The sequence below is a fragment of the Podarcis muralis genome, chromosome Z (assembly GCF_964188315.1).
Source record: "Podarcis muralis chromosome Z, rPodMur119.hap1.1, whole genome shotgun sequence".
Taxonomy (NCBI): Eukaryota; Metazoa; Chordata; class Lepidosauria; order Squamata; family Lacertidae; genus Podarcis; species Podarcis muralis.
Genome location: NC_135673.1, coordinates 18090065 through 18106190, shown reverse-complemented (window position 1 = coordinate 18106190; position 16126 = coordinate 18090065). Strand labels below are relative to the sequence as shown.

At 44.4% G+C, this 16126-nt stretch overlaps 1 protein-coding gene across 2 annotated transcripts in view; it reads right to left on the bottom strand.

Annotated features, from left to right (window-relative positions):
• Window positions 1-16126, bottom strand: part of COL5A1 (collagen type V alpha 1 chain) — a 183415-nt gene that overhangs the window by 45269 nt on the left and 122020 nt on the right. For both annotated transcript variants that reach the window (XM_077922414.1, XM_028715816.2), the window contains exons 28-37: window positions 14552-14596; window positions 12053-12106; window positions 10915-11022; window positions 9152-9205; window positions 3479-3532; window positions 1487-1531; window positions 1321-1374; window positions 1155-1199; window positions 402-455; window positions 174-227 (exon numbers count right to left, since the gene is read on the bottom strand). In XM_077922414.1, coding sequence (XP_077778540.1) covers window positions 174-227; window positions 402-455; window positions 1155-1199; window positions 1321-1374; window positions 1487-1531; window positions 3479-3532; window positions 9152-9205; window positions 10915-11022; window positions 12053-12106; window positions 14552-14596 — 567 coding nt within the window. The remainder of the gene's footprint in view (window positions 1-173; window positions 228-401; window positions 456-1154; window positions 1200-1320; window positions 1375-1486; window positions 1532-3478; window positions 3533-9151; window positions 9206-10914; window positions 11023-12052; window positions 12107-14551; window positions 14597-16126) is intronic.

The following is a 16126-nucleotide window of genomic DNA, read 5'->3' as shown; positions in this document are numbered from 1 at the left end:
CCAAGATATCTTGACTGCCACAGTTGGTCTTCCAACACATATCCCCAGCAGAAAGTTGAACTCTCATTCTGCAATGGAACATGCCCAAGAATCCTCTGCAAAGCATACAAATACACAGAACACAACCACACATCAAGTACCTATCAGAATGGGGAATATCTCTGTGTACTTACAGTTTCACCTCTCTGCCCAGGATGTCCTGGCAACCCATCCTTTCCTGGTGGACCCTAGAGGAGGAAAGAAAATGCTAAGAGGACACAGCCAGCAAGATTTTCTTCACATACAAGGTGTGATGAATCCGAGCCAGTGGGTTGTCTTGTAGTAGTTTTTAAAGCTCTGTTTTGGTTTACTGGGTGCACTGGTGGGTCAAGGGCAGATACTTCTCTCCTTGTTGTACTTACTGGAGGGCCTTTGGGTCCAGGAAAGCCAGTAGGTCCTTGGGGCCCTGGAGGACCCTTAGAGACAAAAGAACACAAGAAAGTTAGTGTTGCCACCTGGTGATGCTAAAGCAATTGGCCTCTCACTTGGGGGTGGGCTCTAGAGCAAGGGGTGGGGCAGGTTTGGTAGAACCTCAAGATCCATCAATCAGAGGATCTTCTGTTGTTGTTACTACTACAACTTCCCTTCATAAGAACGTAAGAAAAGCCTGTTGGTACAGGCCCATGTCCCATCTAGTCTAGCATCCTGTCCTAAAGGGAAACATGCAAGCACAATTCAAGGACAAGACCCCTGTCCCCTCCTGAGGTTTCCAGAAATGGATGTTTAGAAATGTTACTGTCTCCCTCAATGGAGGCAGAGCATAGCCACTATGGCTATCAGACATTGATAACCTCCTTCTCCTCCGTGAACTTGTCAAATTCTATTTTAAAGCCATCTAGGTTGGTGGCTATCACTGCCTACTGCGGAAGCAAGTACCCTAGTTTCACTGTGTGAAGGAGGACTTTCTTTCCTCTGTCCTGAATCTTCCCACATTCAGCTTCATTGAACGTCCACAAATTCCAGTGTCAGGAGAGGTGGGTGGGAAACCTCTCTCTATTCTCTCCCTCCTGCTGTGACATCATTTTATGAACTTCTATCAAGTTGCCCCTTACTGCCTAAAAGTCCATGTTTATCTCTCATCTAAGCTCCTGTCTCAGTCTGTTTTTTTTTCTTACCCTTTCGCCTGGAGGACCAGGGGGCCCATCACCGCCAGAGTTGCCCTTTTAATGAAGAAAAAATAAGGACATTAGAATGAGAGCACTACCAAGGCCAAAAGGACATAAACATCAGTTTGAGCACACAACATAGATCTGGGGGGAGGGTGTCTGGAATCCCAAATACCTTGGGTCCTGGTTTTCCGGTGATGCCTCTCTGACCACGTTCTCCTCTGGGACCCTTAAGATAAGGAAGGAAACTTGTTACGGTGTGACCTGTCTGATGATGCAGAAACTGGCCCAAAAGCTAATCCCAGAGAAGCCAAGAAGCAGGAAGGGACAGGGTGGCTTACCGTTGGGCCCCGCTGTCCTCTTGGTCCAGGTTTACCAGGAGTACCCTAGAACCAGAAAAAAGAGGTGACCTTAAATCACTTGGAACAGAGTACCTTGGAAGGTGGTGGACGCTTCCTCATCGGAGGTGCTCAAGCAGAGGTTGGATGTCATGGCACTCTCAGGCATGGGATGTCCCGAGTGAGGAATTCACTCTTTATCATCAAAACTATACTTGCAAGTTAGGAAAAGGCATGTCCATCAGTCGTATGTCTCTCAGCTACTTTTAGGTATGCACCCAATGAGGCAGCTGCAGCAAAAGAGAGGCCCTGCCCCTGACCTCAGCTCATGTGTTGGCCCCACCCAAGCTCCGCACAGGCAGACAAAGATTCTGCTTGTGTGTAACCTGTTTCTGCTCCTCCTGCTTCAATCCTTTTCTGGTTCCAGGAGACAGTGGAGTAGAAGAGATATGGGCAGGTGGAGGAGGTATGGAAGCCCTTGACTTTACACTTGCCTGACCGATCTCTCCCTCCTCCTGTACCTGTTCTTCACTCTCCAGTCCTGCAGCTTCTCCCACCCCTGCCTCTTGTCTCCTGGCTGTTATAGGCTCCCCCAGCCAAACTGACACCATCTTCTCCCCTATCTGGATTGCAAATGTTTGCAATCTACTCTGAGCAACCAGAATGTTAATGAACATTCTGCTCCATCAGTTCAGTCAAATGCTACCCAGGACAAAATGAAATGTTACTATCTTGAACTCTGTTGATTTTCAACGGATGAGAGGAGGGTGACCAAGATGATCCAGAGTCTGGAAACCAAGCTTTATGGGGAACGGTTGAGGGAGTTGGGTATGCTTAGCCTAAAAAAGAGGAGACTTAGAGGAGATATGATAGCCATCTTCAAATATCTAAAGGGCTGTCAAATGGAAGATGGATAAAGCTTGTTCTCGCCTGCTCCAGAGGGTAGGACCAAAACTAATGGATTCAAGTTACTAGAAAGGAGTTTCTAATTAAACATCAGGAATAACTTTTTGAAGGTAAGAGCTGTTTGACAGTGGAATGGACTCCCTCAGAAGGTGGTGGACTCTCCTTCATTTGGAGGTTTTTAAGAAGAGGTTGGATGGTCATCTGTCATGTCTTATATAGTTAAGATTCCTGCATTTCAGGAAATTCGACTAGATGACCCTCAGGGTTTCTTCCAACTTTGTAATTCTATGAGCTGGGCTGGGCTTCAGACAGTTGCAGTAGAGTGGTGTTTTCGCTGCTAGTTTTCCTCACTTCATGGCATTTGAATTTGTCCCATGATTCAGCAAGGAGAGGGTGGCATTTCATAAGACACGACTCAGTGGAATGAAATGCTGCCAAAAGCCTCCCCTAAAGCGGGCTAGGGGTGTGGGGTGGGGAAGTGATTTGTGGCTAACAATCAAGGGATGAAAATTGTGCACCAGAAAAATAAGAGCAGCCGGGCTGGGGGGAGGGAGACAGAAAGTACATGGCCCCCCTCCCGTCCTCAAGTTATGTAAACTAAATTTAGATGGCACAATATTAACATGTTGAAAAGCAATTTATACCTCCTGCATTCCGATCAAGCATGCCTGTTAGAAGCAATTTGAATTTAAATGAGAGCAAAAGGGAAATTTAACGCTGTCCATGCTCTCTCATTGTAACATGGGTGCTGTTGAAGAACATGAGAGCCCCCACCCCCACCCGTCTGCCAGTCGGTCTCATAATGATGGAAATGGAGTTTGCTTTGCACTTGGACAAATAAACACAAAGCCTTTTAACCAGCCCATCAGTGTTATCCTAATCACAAGGGATCCTTGTCACGTCCCTTACGCTTTGGTTTCCCCATCCTCAGGTGTCATAAACATGCACTGGAGGAAAAATGGGGGCTTCGGAACAGGGCAAAGAGTGATGTGGGTTTCACTAGATGACCCACGGGGTGCCTTCCAACTCTACAATTCTGCAATAAGAATGAGTCAAGCATTGGCATAAAAAGAAAAAAAAGGCTCTTACCCTTCCTCCTTTCTCACCATTTGCTCCTGGAAACCCTGGAAATCCAATGGAGCCCTGAAGGGAGAGAAAAGAGAGAGAAAGAGAGTGAAGGAAGTCACTGTGAACATTCTGTAGCTGCCAAAATAACATCACAAGGCACCCTAGCGACCAAAGAATCGCACTTCCAGGAGAAGAGAAGGAAATGAAGTTGTTGTGGGGCCCTTAACAAGTCAAAAAGAGTGAAATTTCCAAGACCATTCCTTTGTTTGTTTTAAACTCTTATATTGACTTACATAGTTCCCCTCCTCCCCATTTTATCCTCACAACAACCCTGTGAGGTAGATTAGTCTGAGAGGCAGTGACTGGCCCAGGGGGCTTCATGGCCTGGTTGGGATTTGAAGCCTGGTCTACCTGGTCCTAGTCTGACACTCTAGCCACAAACCATACCAGCTCTACCCAGCACCCATCTTCTCACAAAGCAGTTTACAATCACTAGAATGCATCAGATAGTGATCAGTAAAACACTACAACAAGATTATTGAATCCAGGAAACAGGAAATTATGTTCACATGTGGTGGGGCTGTAAATATGTGCAATTTCTTTGGCAAAGGGGTTTTAAGGAGATAACAAAAATCACTGGGTTAAAGCTGAAAGTCCAGAGGTAGCATTATTATTAATTTACGATGGGGTGGAAGGTTCACAGGCTATGAAGGACTTGCTCACAAATTTATTGATAGCTGCACAAATTATTATAGCTAGGAAGTTGAAGGGGAAAGCAGAATATAAAATGGAAGAATGGTATAAAGAGGTGTGGGATATAGCTATTAATGATAAATTAACATGTGCCATTAAATTAACATGTGCCATTAAGGTAAGACTGGGAATATGCAGGAGAAATGATTCTGAGGAGATATGGAGGGTGTTTGTAGAATTTGTACTGTTAAAACGGAAAGGGGACAAACCATCGCAAGAGGTGTTGAAATTTTGGGAGGTTTTATAGTTACAATGGAATGGTCTCGGTGGTGGGGTGCACATTTTTATTCTTATTTATTTATGATTATTACTTTGTCAAAATAAAAGAAAAATGATTAAAAGAAAAAAAGTTATTGAATCCAATTGCAACAGGACAAACAAGGAAATGGTAGAGTCCTCCCAGAGCAAGGCATGGTGAGGTGAGGTGGCCCAAAAGATTGCCCAATGTTGTAGTCAAAACAATGGGTGATGCTTTTTTCAAATGTCATCTTCACAGAGAAGAACATGATAGGTGACTTTGCCCCGTTATGAGGAAACACATTGAAAGGACACTGGAAGTGCTATGTGGAATATTACTTGACTGATACAAACAATATTACAATATCTAGCTCTGATTCCTGCATTGCAGAGGGCTGGACTAGCTAAGCCTTGGGGTCCCTTCCAACTCTATGATTTTATGATTCTGTGAAATATATACAGGCAAGGAACGAATCTTCCTGGTTAATTAAATCTACAACCTCAAACAAATCTGTCCCCCACCCGTCAAGCATTAAAAATAATAAAACACCATGCTTAAAAAAAATATCAAAGAAAAACAACAACATTAACATTGCTCCAAACACACAGTATCTCTAGAGGCTGTGATAAAATATGGGGGGGGGGGGAGAGAGATTTCTAATCAAAGCACAGGGTATTTCTCATTTTCTTAAAAAAGAGAATTTGTGGACACCCACTCAAAATGAAAGTGAGCATGGGGTGGGCACCCCCTTTTATCCTAGAAATGGGGCCACCACTTTTATGCTACAGTGGCACTGCCTTTGTAATCATTATCCTTAATTAATTATCTAACAGTTTGCATGGAGAGTAATATGGGAGCCTGGCTTTGGTGCTCTCCTCCTTAAGACTGCTCGGAGTGGAAGCACAGAGAAGGAGGCAGTCGATGCCGGCATCAAAGGGTTTCCTCAGAGCGCCTACAGCGGCATCACCCGGGATGCTTTGATTCCTTACTCCCCTGATACCCTGTCGGATCTCTCGTGTGCACTCCTGGCGCCTGGAGTAGCATCCCTGCTTAATAATTTAAGGTTGATGAGGCAGCTTGAATGCTACGAGCTCTCGTCTTGAAGAGGCATTTATTATGAGCGTAAATTTTCCTAGAGATTTGCAAAAGGTTTGCAGGCTCTGAAGATCTGTTTATTTAAAATTGCTTTTGTGTTTAAAACTGGGGGTGGGGGTGGGTGGCGTAGCTAACTGCAAAGCTAAATGGCAGCATAATCTTACATCTCTAAACACAACAGGGTGATAATCGCATTGAGGGACAACCATAGGCTTTGGAACAGCAAAAAAATTAACACATGGGAACAGTAATGATTCAAGGATTTTGAGGATCTAAACTCAAGTCCACACATTTCGATCTAATGTCTGAGCAAACTCAAAACTCAATATCTGAGGACTCAAACAAGGCCTCAGTCACCGATATGTCTAATGGGAACGGTTGCCCACAAAATGGCAGAAAAGTGGCAGCAGTTATGCAGGCCAATAGAGACTCAGATGCCTACATAGACAGATATGTATCTGAAGACAGGTATCTGAAGGTATCTGAAGAAGTGTGCATGTACACGAAAGCTCAAACCAATAACAAAATTAGTTGGTCTCTAAGGTGCTATTGGAAGGATTTTGTTTGTTGGTTTCGACTACGGCAGACCAACATGGCTACCTACCTGTAACTATACATAGACAGAATCTGCCATGCCCTAACGTGTGACTAGACCACAGCATTGGCACCATTTTCACAGAAATTTAAAATCCTTTCTAATTAACCAGCTCTCAAAGTGCAAATGTAGTGCTGAATCTTGCAACCACTAATCAATCTGAAATACAATTAATGCATATGGCCATGGAGGATCGTGCCCTGAAGCTCGAGGAACAATCAGACAGAAATAGATGTATTTCCCCCCAAAAAACATAGGCCTACCCAGAGAATCAGGAAAGGAGAGATGTGGCTCAATTTTTGGTGGATTGGATACTTACTTTGAATATAAATACCACCATGTCAATAGCAGGTGTGGAGAGGGCACACAGAGTCCCTGGAGGCCGAAGCAAAATGGGTGAAGCCTCGCGTAATATTGTCATCTGCTTTAAGCATTATAGACTTTACAACATTTAAAGCACTCTGTAACATCAGGGGCTTAAAATATGAAGAATCCAGCACTGCCATATTTCAAGAAATCAATCTGGTCTGGTCACTCTCGCCCAGCAACGAGATTTTCGCCCTTATACAGCTGCCCTGAAGGAGGCTGGCATTGCCTACCATTGAGGCTTTCCTTTCAATATTAATAGCTCAGCACAGACAGTGTGTGCTGGGTGACAACCAACCAGCTGAAAATATGCTAAAAGATCTTCAACTTTCAACATCGGTTAACGTAGCTGACGGTGCCCTCCCACAACTTAGGAAAAGGCAATCTCCCCTGGAACGTCAAGATAAACAAGAAAAACAGGACACCACACGCTTGATCACAATACTCTCTGTTTTATTCATCTATCAAGAGTGCAGTTATCCAGTGTCAAAATATTTAAGGTACTTGTATTTGTGTTTATCATCCCGTCATGGGAATGGAAGGCTTGGAGTAAAGCTGATGGCCCCTGCTTGCTCCTGTGTTTGCCTGGGCATTTGTGTGGCAGATCTCTACTGCTCATGTGATTCTGCACAAGTGGAGCTTTCTGCTCCCAGGGCAGCTAAAGGTTGCATGTTTGGCAAAGTTGGTTCTGTATCATACCAATTATGATAGTCCGGTGTTTGACGAAAGCCTCCAGGAAGGGCCATTGATACTTTGGCAATTGGTAAAATCTTCCAAAAACATTATACTTCCCTGTACTCATCCCGACAATCCTTCACAATCCTCTCTAGAACTTTATCTCTCTCAAGTGTGCCTTTTGTCGGAGGTACACAGGGATTATTTGAATCAACCAATATCCCAATAGGAAGTACAGGAAGCAATAAAAAGACTAACATTGGGCAAATCACCAGGACCAGAAGGCTCCTCAGGGGAATATGATAAGGCAGGCACAGGCAAACTCCGACCCTCCAGATGTTTTGAGACTACCATTCCCATAATCCCTGACCACTGGTCCTGTTAGCTACGGATGATGGGAATTGTAGTTCCAAAACATCTGGAGGGCCGGAGTTTGCCTATGTCTGTTATAAGGCATTTGAAATGGAGCTCTCACTCTGGTAAATTAGACTATTTAGTTCCATTTTAGATTGAAGTTAAATTCCCCAAACACGGTGAACATCAGAACTGACCCTATTGCTGAAACCAGGGACTCTTATAGACCTATTGCTCTTATTAACGTTGATGCAAAACTTTTCACGGCAGTAATGGCTGAAAAGATTAATAATTTTATTGGACAATATATTTCAACCGGCCAAACTGGCTCTATACCATACAGGAATATATTAGACTCAGTAAGGAGAATCCTTATTGTTATTCATGAGCTCCACACACAAAACTCCTCTGGAACTTTAATTTCTCTCGATGCCTTCAAAGTCTTTGACAGAATTCAATGGCACTTTAAAAAATATTTATTATCTAAATGACAATTTGGTAAGCAATTCCTGCATATGATCAATCAATTTTACCTACAGTCTAACATCATCATTACAGTAAATGGGTATGACACCAAACCCATCCACCTCAATAGGGGCACTTGTCAAGGTCACCACTGCTCTTTGTAGTGGTGATAGAGGTGCTTGCCATTCATTTGCGGGCAGATGCAACTATTTAGGGTGTAAAAATGAGAAATATTGAGCACAAAATCAGTATGTTCACTGATGACACTGGTTAATTTTCTGACTCTCTTAATGCACTCCAACCACTCAAAACACAATTGAATGCATTTCATGCAGCTGTGGGACTGGAAATAAATTATGCAAAATCTGCCATTCTTCCAATTAACTTACCCACAATGACTTTTGAACAACTAATATCACAATCAGAATTTAGTATTGCTCACGGTGCCTTTAAATATATTGGCATTAATTTAACATCAGATCTTAAGCAGCTTAGCTGCAGAAACTATAAAACTCGCTCAAAGATATTTCCCAAGAATTGGTGAAATGGAAGCATTCAAATCTCAGTTGACTTGGCAGGATAGCTGTGATTAAAATGTCTATTCTTCTAAAGTTCTCATATTTTTTTTCAGGTTTTGCTCATCTGTATTCTCTCTTCTCTGCTTAAAAATGGCAATGAAAGCTAATTCTATTTGTCTCATTCAGGGGAAAAAATCTAGAATAAATTATGAAATGTCATAATAAGGGACGTCTTGGAGCATTTCAGATTAAATCTCAGATCCCCTTGATTAGGGAACAAAATGACATTCCATGGGTGCACATTGAGGCCCCTCCCCCTTCACCATCAGTAGGGGCACTTCCTTTCCTAAAAGTATCCCGGACAGAGTGGAGAAAGAGCCATACTCCATTTTTAAAGGTTGCTGGAATGGAGGGACTAGGACTCAGTTCTGGCCCCCAAACTCTCACCATTGGCTCCGCTGCTAGACCATACATCATTCCGACAGGAGGATAAATAAGGACAATTTAAAAGGAAACTTGAGAAGAGAGGCATCTCTCAGATACAAGACCTTCTTCCTAGAGGTATAGCAATCTCTGAAACTTTCTAATGTGAGCATCCCAAACAGATAATCCTCCACAAACAAAACAAGGCTTACCTTGGGGCCAAGTCTCCCAGGATATCCTGGTAACCCAGGAACGCCAAGCTTGCCCTGTAAAAACAAACCAGTATTTAAGAAATGAAGAGAACAGGTTTTATTTGGGGAACTCTATATTTAACTTAACTCCAGAATTAACCTTTATGCTTACACAATACCAAAAACGGACTTGTATCTATCATTCGTCTTATTCAGAACAGGGTGGTGCGGTTGTACCCAGTGCAAGCCTTGCTCAGAGTAGATCCACTGAATTTAATGGACATGACTGCCTTAGAGCCATTAATTTCAATGGGTCTGCTCTGAGTAGGACAAATAGACCCATTTAAATTTAAAAAAAAAACCTGACTAACCTTGGTTTGCTAGTTTCAGTTCATTTGCTTTGACTAAAACTGTGACACAGCTCAAGTATTTTTGGGGTGGGAAGGAATCCCTAGCTTTGGGACATGATCCAAAATGAAGACTAGGCCAGCATTGGATGGGTGAATGATGGGCAGCCCTTTCTCTACCCAACTTCATGGTTCCAGGGTAATCCAAGAAATAGTAACAGTAATAACAGAATAGGTTTTGATCCACCCCTGGTCTCCTGAACCTAGAGAGTTCTGCTTGGACAAGATACTACCAGTGGCACCAGTAAAACGATCCAGGTAGTATTTGGTATATCGGGTCCTCCCTTAAAGAGGGCACTTATTGCGGTGAGACCTGGAAACCGACACCCTGTGTTGTGGGTGGGTACGACACCCTGTGTTGGTCAGCCACAACACCTGATTGGAAGGTCCCTCGTAGCTGGGTGCAAACTGGTCAATGGAACGCAATCCAGACGGTTCGAGGGCCCTATTTATACCCATGCATGTGACCCAGAGCTTCCTCTTTCGGCGTGTGCATTTGGAACACTCACCCACCTCTCCCTACTTTTAGGGTTTTGCACTTGACCATGCTATGCCGTCGTGTGTCATCTGTTGTTGGGACAGGGGCATGGCAGGAATTTCTCTCACTTGGCTGATTGGCTGTTGACATTTGGGTTCTGCCTGCTGCGTAGCAAATCGTCACAACTTGCAAGGTTGCGGATAGGCTCTGGCTCAGGTGATAGGGATGGGAAAACGCTCTCACCATTCCTATGTGAAAGGTATTCCATTAAAGGAATCCAGGGACTCGATGGTGTGGCCAACCCAGAGAGGGAGTTGTCCCTGTGCCTGAGTCCAGGGGGACATTTGGGTGGTGGAGACAGCCTGTTCCCGGCTTTCCGCTTATCCAGGTGTTCACCCTCGGCTGACCTATGCTGGAACCCTGGGTCAGCGCTACCTGCATGGCAGGGAGCTAGTCGAACCAGAGCCTATGCAACCAATCACTTTCTGTAATCAATAAAGTTGTGGCCTAAATTCTGCCAAAAACCAAAATTTGAGTAAAGTGTGAATTCATTTAGGGGGGAGGTTTCTGGGTCTGAACACGCAAATCTCTTAACTAGCAGGAAGTCTGATTGGAACAGACATAGATGCTGTAGAATAAATCCTAAATTCTGACTGTTCAAAACCCTATCACAGAGCTTTCCTATGCGTGTCATAGGAGTGCCATGCGAACGCTCCCCACACTCCTCCCAGAGCTGGAAAGGGGTTAGTTTAACCTCTGGTTTGCTAGTAAAACTGGACTACAGTGTTGCGAAATGATGCATGTCTAAAAAGTGTGCCACCAACATGAAAAGTCTGGCAAGCTCTGCTCTATCATAACTCATCACATGCTCCCCAATACCATTCACATAGTGCTCTTACTTTTTCTCCTGCAGGGCCCAGAGGACCAGGGTCGCCGTTGGGGCCTCCACGACCCTTTGGTCCTTCAGGGCCATCTTCGCCTCGTGGACCTGGGGGTCCAATTTCCCCCTGTCAAGAATCAGAAAAGAGATGAATTTATTGATCCTTTACAAAGCCCATCTCACACTCACCATTAAGCTGTAGGTTAATTTTTAAGGGTGATGTTAAACAGAATTGCAAAACAACAACAACAACATCCCAACATTTTTCCAGAGCAGAACTCAAGTCAGCTTACAGATAAAAATACAAAACACATATAAAATACAAAAAGCGTAAAAAGCAAATATCATAATCAAGCAGTAATTAAACTTTAACACAATTAAAACAATATAAAAATATCTATTAAAATGCATATAATAAAAGACCGCACAGCCCTATTAAGAGCCTGTTCCTTTAAAAACAGTCACTTCCCAAAGGCCTGTTGGAATAAAATGGTCTTCACTGGTGGTGGAAGGACAGCACTGAGGAAGCCAGTCTGGCTTTTCTAGAGAAGGAATTCCAAAGTTTGAGAGCTGCCACTGGGAAGGCCCTCTCCCACATCCCTACCAAGTGTGCTTTGGCAATGAACTACCAAGGTGTCAGTTTTCAGCCCTGCCCAGACCTGGAAACTGAGGTCTCCAAAGAGGAGGAGGAGGAGAAGGAGCAAATAGATGAGGACCCTTCCCCCAGCAGATCCTATACTGCTAGCAAGCCGAAAGAGCCAATGAATCCATATATCCCTGCCCCATGACTGGAGATCCCATCTTCAACTGCCTGCAGTTCCTGGACTGCCCTGCTATAAGTTAACATAAGTTATGTGAAAGTCACAGCAACAAAACATACTTCCTATTCCCCAACTTTCAGGCCTTGTCTGAAGAAGGGAGTGTCAGATTCTGTCACTGTCTAGAGAAAAACTGTCCCTTCCCAGAGGATCTGTATACCTTCAGATGAATTTCAGAAGAAGGCAGGAAGTGAAAGCTTATGTCTTTGAAACACTCTAGAATGCCTCGTTCTTGCAGGCAGAAGGGGTTATTCTAGGGTAGCAGCTCTGGGATCTACTCCCAGTGGCAACCTCAGTATCACGACCAGCTTTGAAGACCATGTTTACAAAAAAACTCACCCTGTCTCCTTTGATGCCCATGTCGCCCTTGAAACCTGGGAAGCCATCTTCACCCTGGATGAGGACAAATCATTATCATCATTATGATTAATTGCCCGTTCTTCACCCCAAGGTCCCATAACAGGTGACAACTTTCAAATACAATATTAAGAACAATTTAAAATGACTTACAAAAGTAAGGTGGACCCTAAAAATATACACCTCAGGTGCCAAAAGGCAGGGAAAAGAGGTGCATCTTCAGCATCCTCCAGAAGCTGTGCAATGAAGGTGCCAGGCACACCTCTGTGGGGTGGGACTTCCATGGCTTAGAGGCCACCACAGAAAAGGTGCCTCCCTTGGGCCACCCCACCCCCAGCAACTGAGAGTGGAGGAACTACCAAGAGATCTGCTGATCTCAGCACCTGAGAGGGTCTGTAGGAAAGGAAGATGCCTTTCAGATATTTGGGGCTTAAGTCGTTTAGGGCTTTAAATATCAGTGTGAGCACCTTTCATTGGACCTGGAAATGAACTGGCACATAGTTATGGGTTGGAGACAATGGAGGAGTGTGCCAATGCAGCTGTTTCAAAACAGGGGTTGTGAGAGATCTAAATGGAATCCCCACCAGGAATCTGGCCATTGCATTTTGGATCAACTGAAGTTTGCAAGTCATATTTGAGGGTTCTCCACAGTTAAAGGATAGAGGAAAGGATTGAAATGGCACTTCACACTTCTATTCAAGGAATCCTCCATTGTAGTGATGGACATCATAACCCTCCCCCTACATCTCAGATTTATCTATGCCCTCCACAACCAAGGGAGCTCAGACACTATGGCTAGCCCCAAGGTCACCCAGTAAGTTTCATCACTAAGTATTTGAACCCTATTCTCCAAGGTCCTAACTCAACGCTGTAACTACTGCAGCACACAGGATCTCACATTAAAGACTACAATTCACATCATTCCTTACCACTGGGGTTAATGGGAGGTGCTGCAGTTTTGGGGAGATGTATCATATTACCTACTCCTGATCTTCAATCTTCCCTCCACCTCAACAGCCCATGTTGCTTTTAGGAAACAGCTTGTCTACTAGGGATGCCTGCCCTGTAGCACAGATTTCCTTCCTGAAGACCCACAGTAAGCTACTAAGGAACCCCAATGTTCTTTTTATTAAACCCTCTTCTCAGGAGAAGTGATTCTCTGCCCCCCATCTCCTCAAAGAGGCTTTTATCTCCCACACAGAGGTAAGGCAGGTAATATTTCGGTCCAGTGGGAAGAAAGGAAGGCCTCGTTTCCACAGCAACCAGGTCCTGCCTGGGGCAAAGGAGGACCAGCTAGTACTGTGATGATTAAAAAAAACAGCAACAACATAGCAATGTGCCCCTCCTCGCTCTCCCACCTCCCAGAAATAAGCTTCTGTAGTGTAAGGCTATGTTTTCTCAGAGGGAAACCTTTGGCCTGAACAATATATCCGATCAATTTCTGTGTAGGAACCTTGTCGAAGGCTCCCTACCATTGCCTACCCCCCCAACTAAAAAACCCAGGGGTGCCCTCTGTCTGTTCAAGCTGCTGAAGGCAGGACTGTCAGTTCAACTGATATAAATACCAGGAACTTGCCGGCACTCCAGCAACAAATTATTTTCATCGAGGCCATCTCGCGCCAGTCTTTTCAGAGAGAGCTCGAGGACAGCACTAATATTTCTTCCAGGTTTTAACCGCAGACTTCCAATCGATAGTGTATCAAGTCCTAAAGCAAGCCTGTCAGGTGCTAAAATGTGGATGTGGTAATGAAAAAACAACATGGGGGGGGGGGTTGAGGAGGCTGCTGGTAGCTGGGCTTCCTGCTTATAATTGTCAGATTTCCCTGTGATGGACTATGGGCATGAACAAAGGGGAAAGTGAGGGGGATTTAAAGCTTGGACCAGGCTGGAATATTACACAGCCTCTGCTCATCCTTCGGGAGAACATAACCGTGTACCTGAAAATATACAGAAAGCCTCCTTGTCAAAAAAGCCTTTAAACACAGCATTTTAATAGATGCTGCTGCTGCTGCCTCTGGCTGTTAAGTCCTTTGCACATGCCAAATTCCCAGGGAATCTCCTAAGCTCATTCTGCAAACGGCATCACTCAGAAACATCTATAGCTGTAATTGGGACTGTCGCATCGGTGTGTGTGTGTGTGTGTGTGTGTGTGTGTGTGTGTGTGGTTTCCGCTCTGCAAAGAGAAAATATGAAAGGAAACCTCTGTGTGTTAAGACCTCCAGGTTCCATAGCAAGGAAATTCTGCATCGAGGGTTATCATGCAAATTAATCACAGATATCTGCATTTAGGGATACAGGCATTGCAGAAGTTCCCCCTCCTCCACAATTTGGGTTTGTTTTTTTGTTACCAAGGAATAGGAAAGACTGTCAATCAGGGATGGGGAAGCTTTTTTTGGCACGAGGGCCACATTCTGCTATGGCCAGCCTTCTGTGGTCCATTTCCTAGAGAGAGTGTCATTTAACTAATGGTCATTTACTCACCTTCTCCCCCTTGGTTCCTTTCAAGCCACGGATGCCGTCAGCTCCCTTTGTGGGGGTGGGGAGGGGGAGAGAAACAACATCAAAATAAATTAGTAAAGTCTGGCACAGAGAGAATGGAGGTGGGGCAAGAAACATGACTTGTTCATTAGTGATGGTTTAAAACTCCTAGTGAACACAGGAAGCTGCCTTATATGGTGTCAAAACATTGTCCTTTCTTGCTCAGGATGGTTTACACTCCCAGAGGTTTCAGACAATGGAAATTCCCAATTGCACCTGGGGATGTCAAAGATTGAACTACGGAACTGCTCCCACTGAACGAAGGCCATTCCCCTAAAACATGAGTAGGCAAACTAAGACCCGGGGGCCGGATCCAGCCCAATCGCCTTCTAAATCCCACCCACGGATGGTCCTGGAATCAGTGTGTTTTTACATGAGTAGAATGTGTCCTTTTATTTAAAATGCATCTCTGGGTTATTTGTGGGGCTGGCTGTTGTTTTTACATGCGTAGAATGTGTGCTTTTATTTAAAATGCATCTCTGGGTTATTTGTGGGGCATAGGAATTCATTCCTTTTTCCCCTTCAAAATATAGTCCGGCCCCCTCCAAGGTCTGAGGGACAGTGGACCGGCCCCCTGCTGGAAAAGTTTGCTGACCCCTGTGCCTAAAAATATATATATTAAGATTCTAGTTCTCAAAGTTTAATTATTTACTGCATTTCTACCCCACCTTTTCTTCCCAAGAAGCTCAAGCTAGAATACAATGTTCTCACTGTCTTCATTTAATCTCCAAGACAACCCTGTGAGATGGCTTAGACTGAGAGGCAGTGACTGGCCCAAGGGCACTTAGTGAGCTGCGTGGCTAAGTGGGGATCTGAGCCCTGGTCTCCTAGGCTCTCTAACCACTACACCACTACTGGCTGTGAACAGCTGAATTTAACAGGAAGCTACCTTCTTCTAGCTCAGTACTATTCACACTAACTGGCTGTAGCTCTCCAGGGTTTCCCAGCCCAATCTGCAGGTGCCAGGTATTGAAACTGGAACCTACATGCAAGGCAGCTGCTCTATTGATTAGCTGTGGGTGCTTCTGATGAACATAGGAAGCTGCCTTCTACTGAGTCAGTCCATTGGTCCATCTAGTGTAGTGTTGTCTACACAGACTGGCTCTCTAGGTTTACAGACAGAGGGCATTCCCAGCCCTAGGTAGAGAGGCTGGGGATTGAAACTGAGACTTTCTGCATGCAAAGCATATGCTCTGCCACTGAGCTATGGTCCTCTGCCATGAAGAGGAGGAAGTATTTGACATGAATTTGACATTCTCTTCATATAGCATCAGGCTACAGGGTAAACTGCTCTAATTGTATATTTTATCTTTATGAACGCTGTTTTTATTGTGTTATGCGAGCTGGTCTTTGACCGTAATAAATTATCTACACATCTACAGGGTAGCTGAAAGAGATAGTCAATTTCATGGAAAGCGACAGCAAAATCAACGGTTCTACTATGAGTAAAGGTAAAGGTAAAGGTAAAGGTACCCCTGCCCGTATGGGCCAGTCTTGACAGACTCTGGGGTTGTGCGC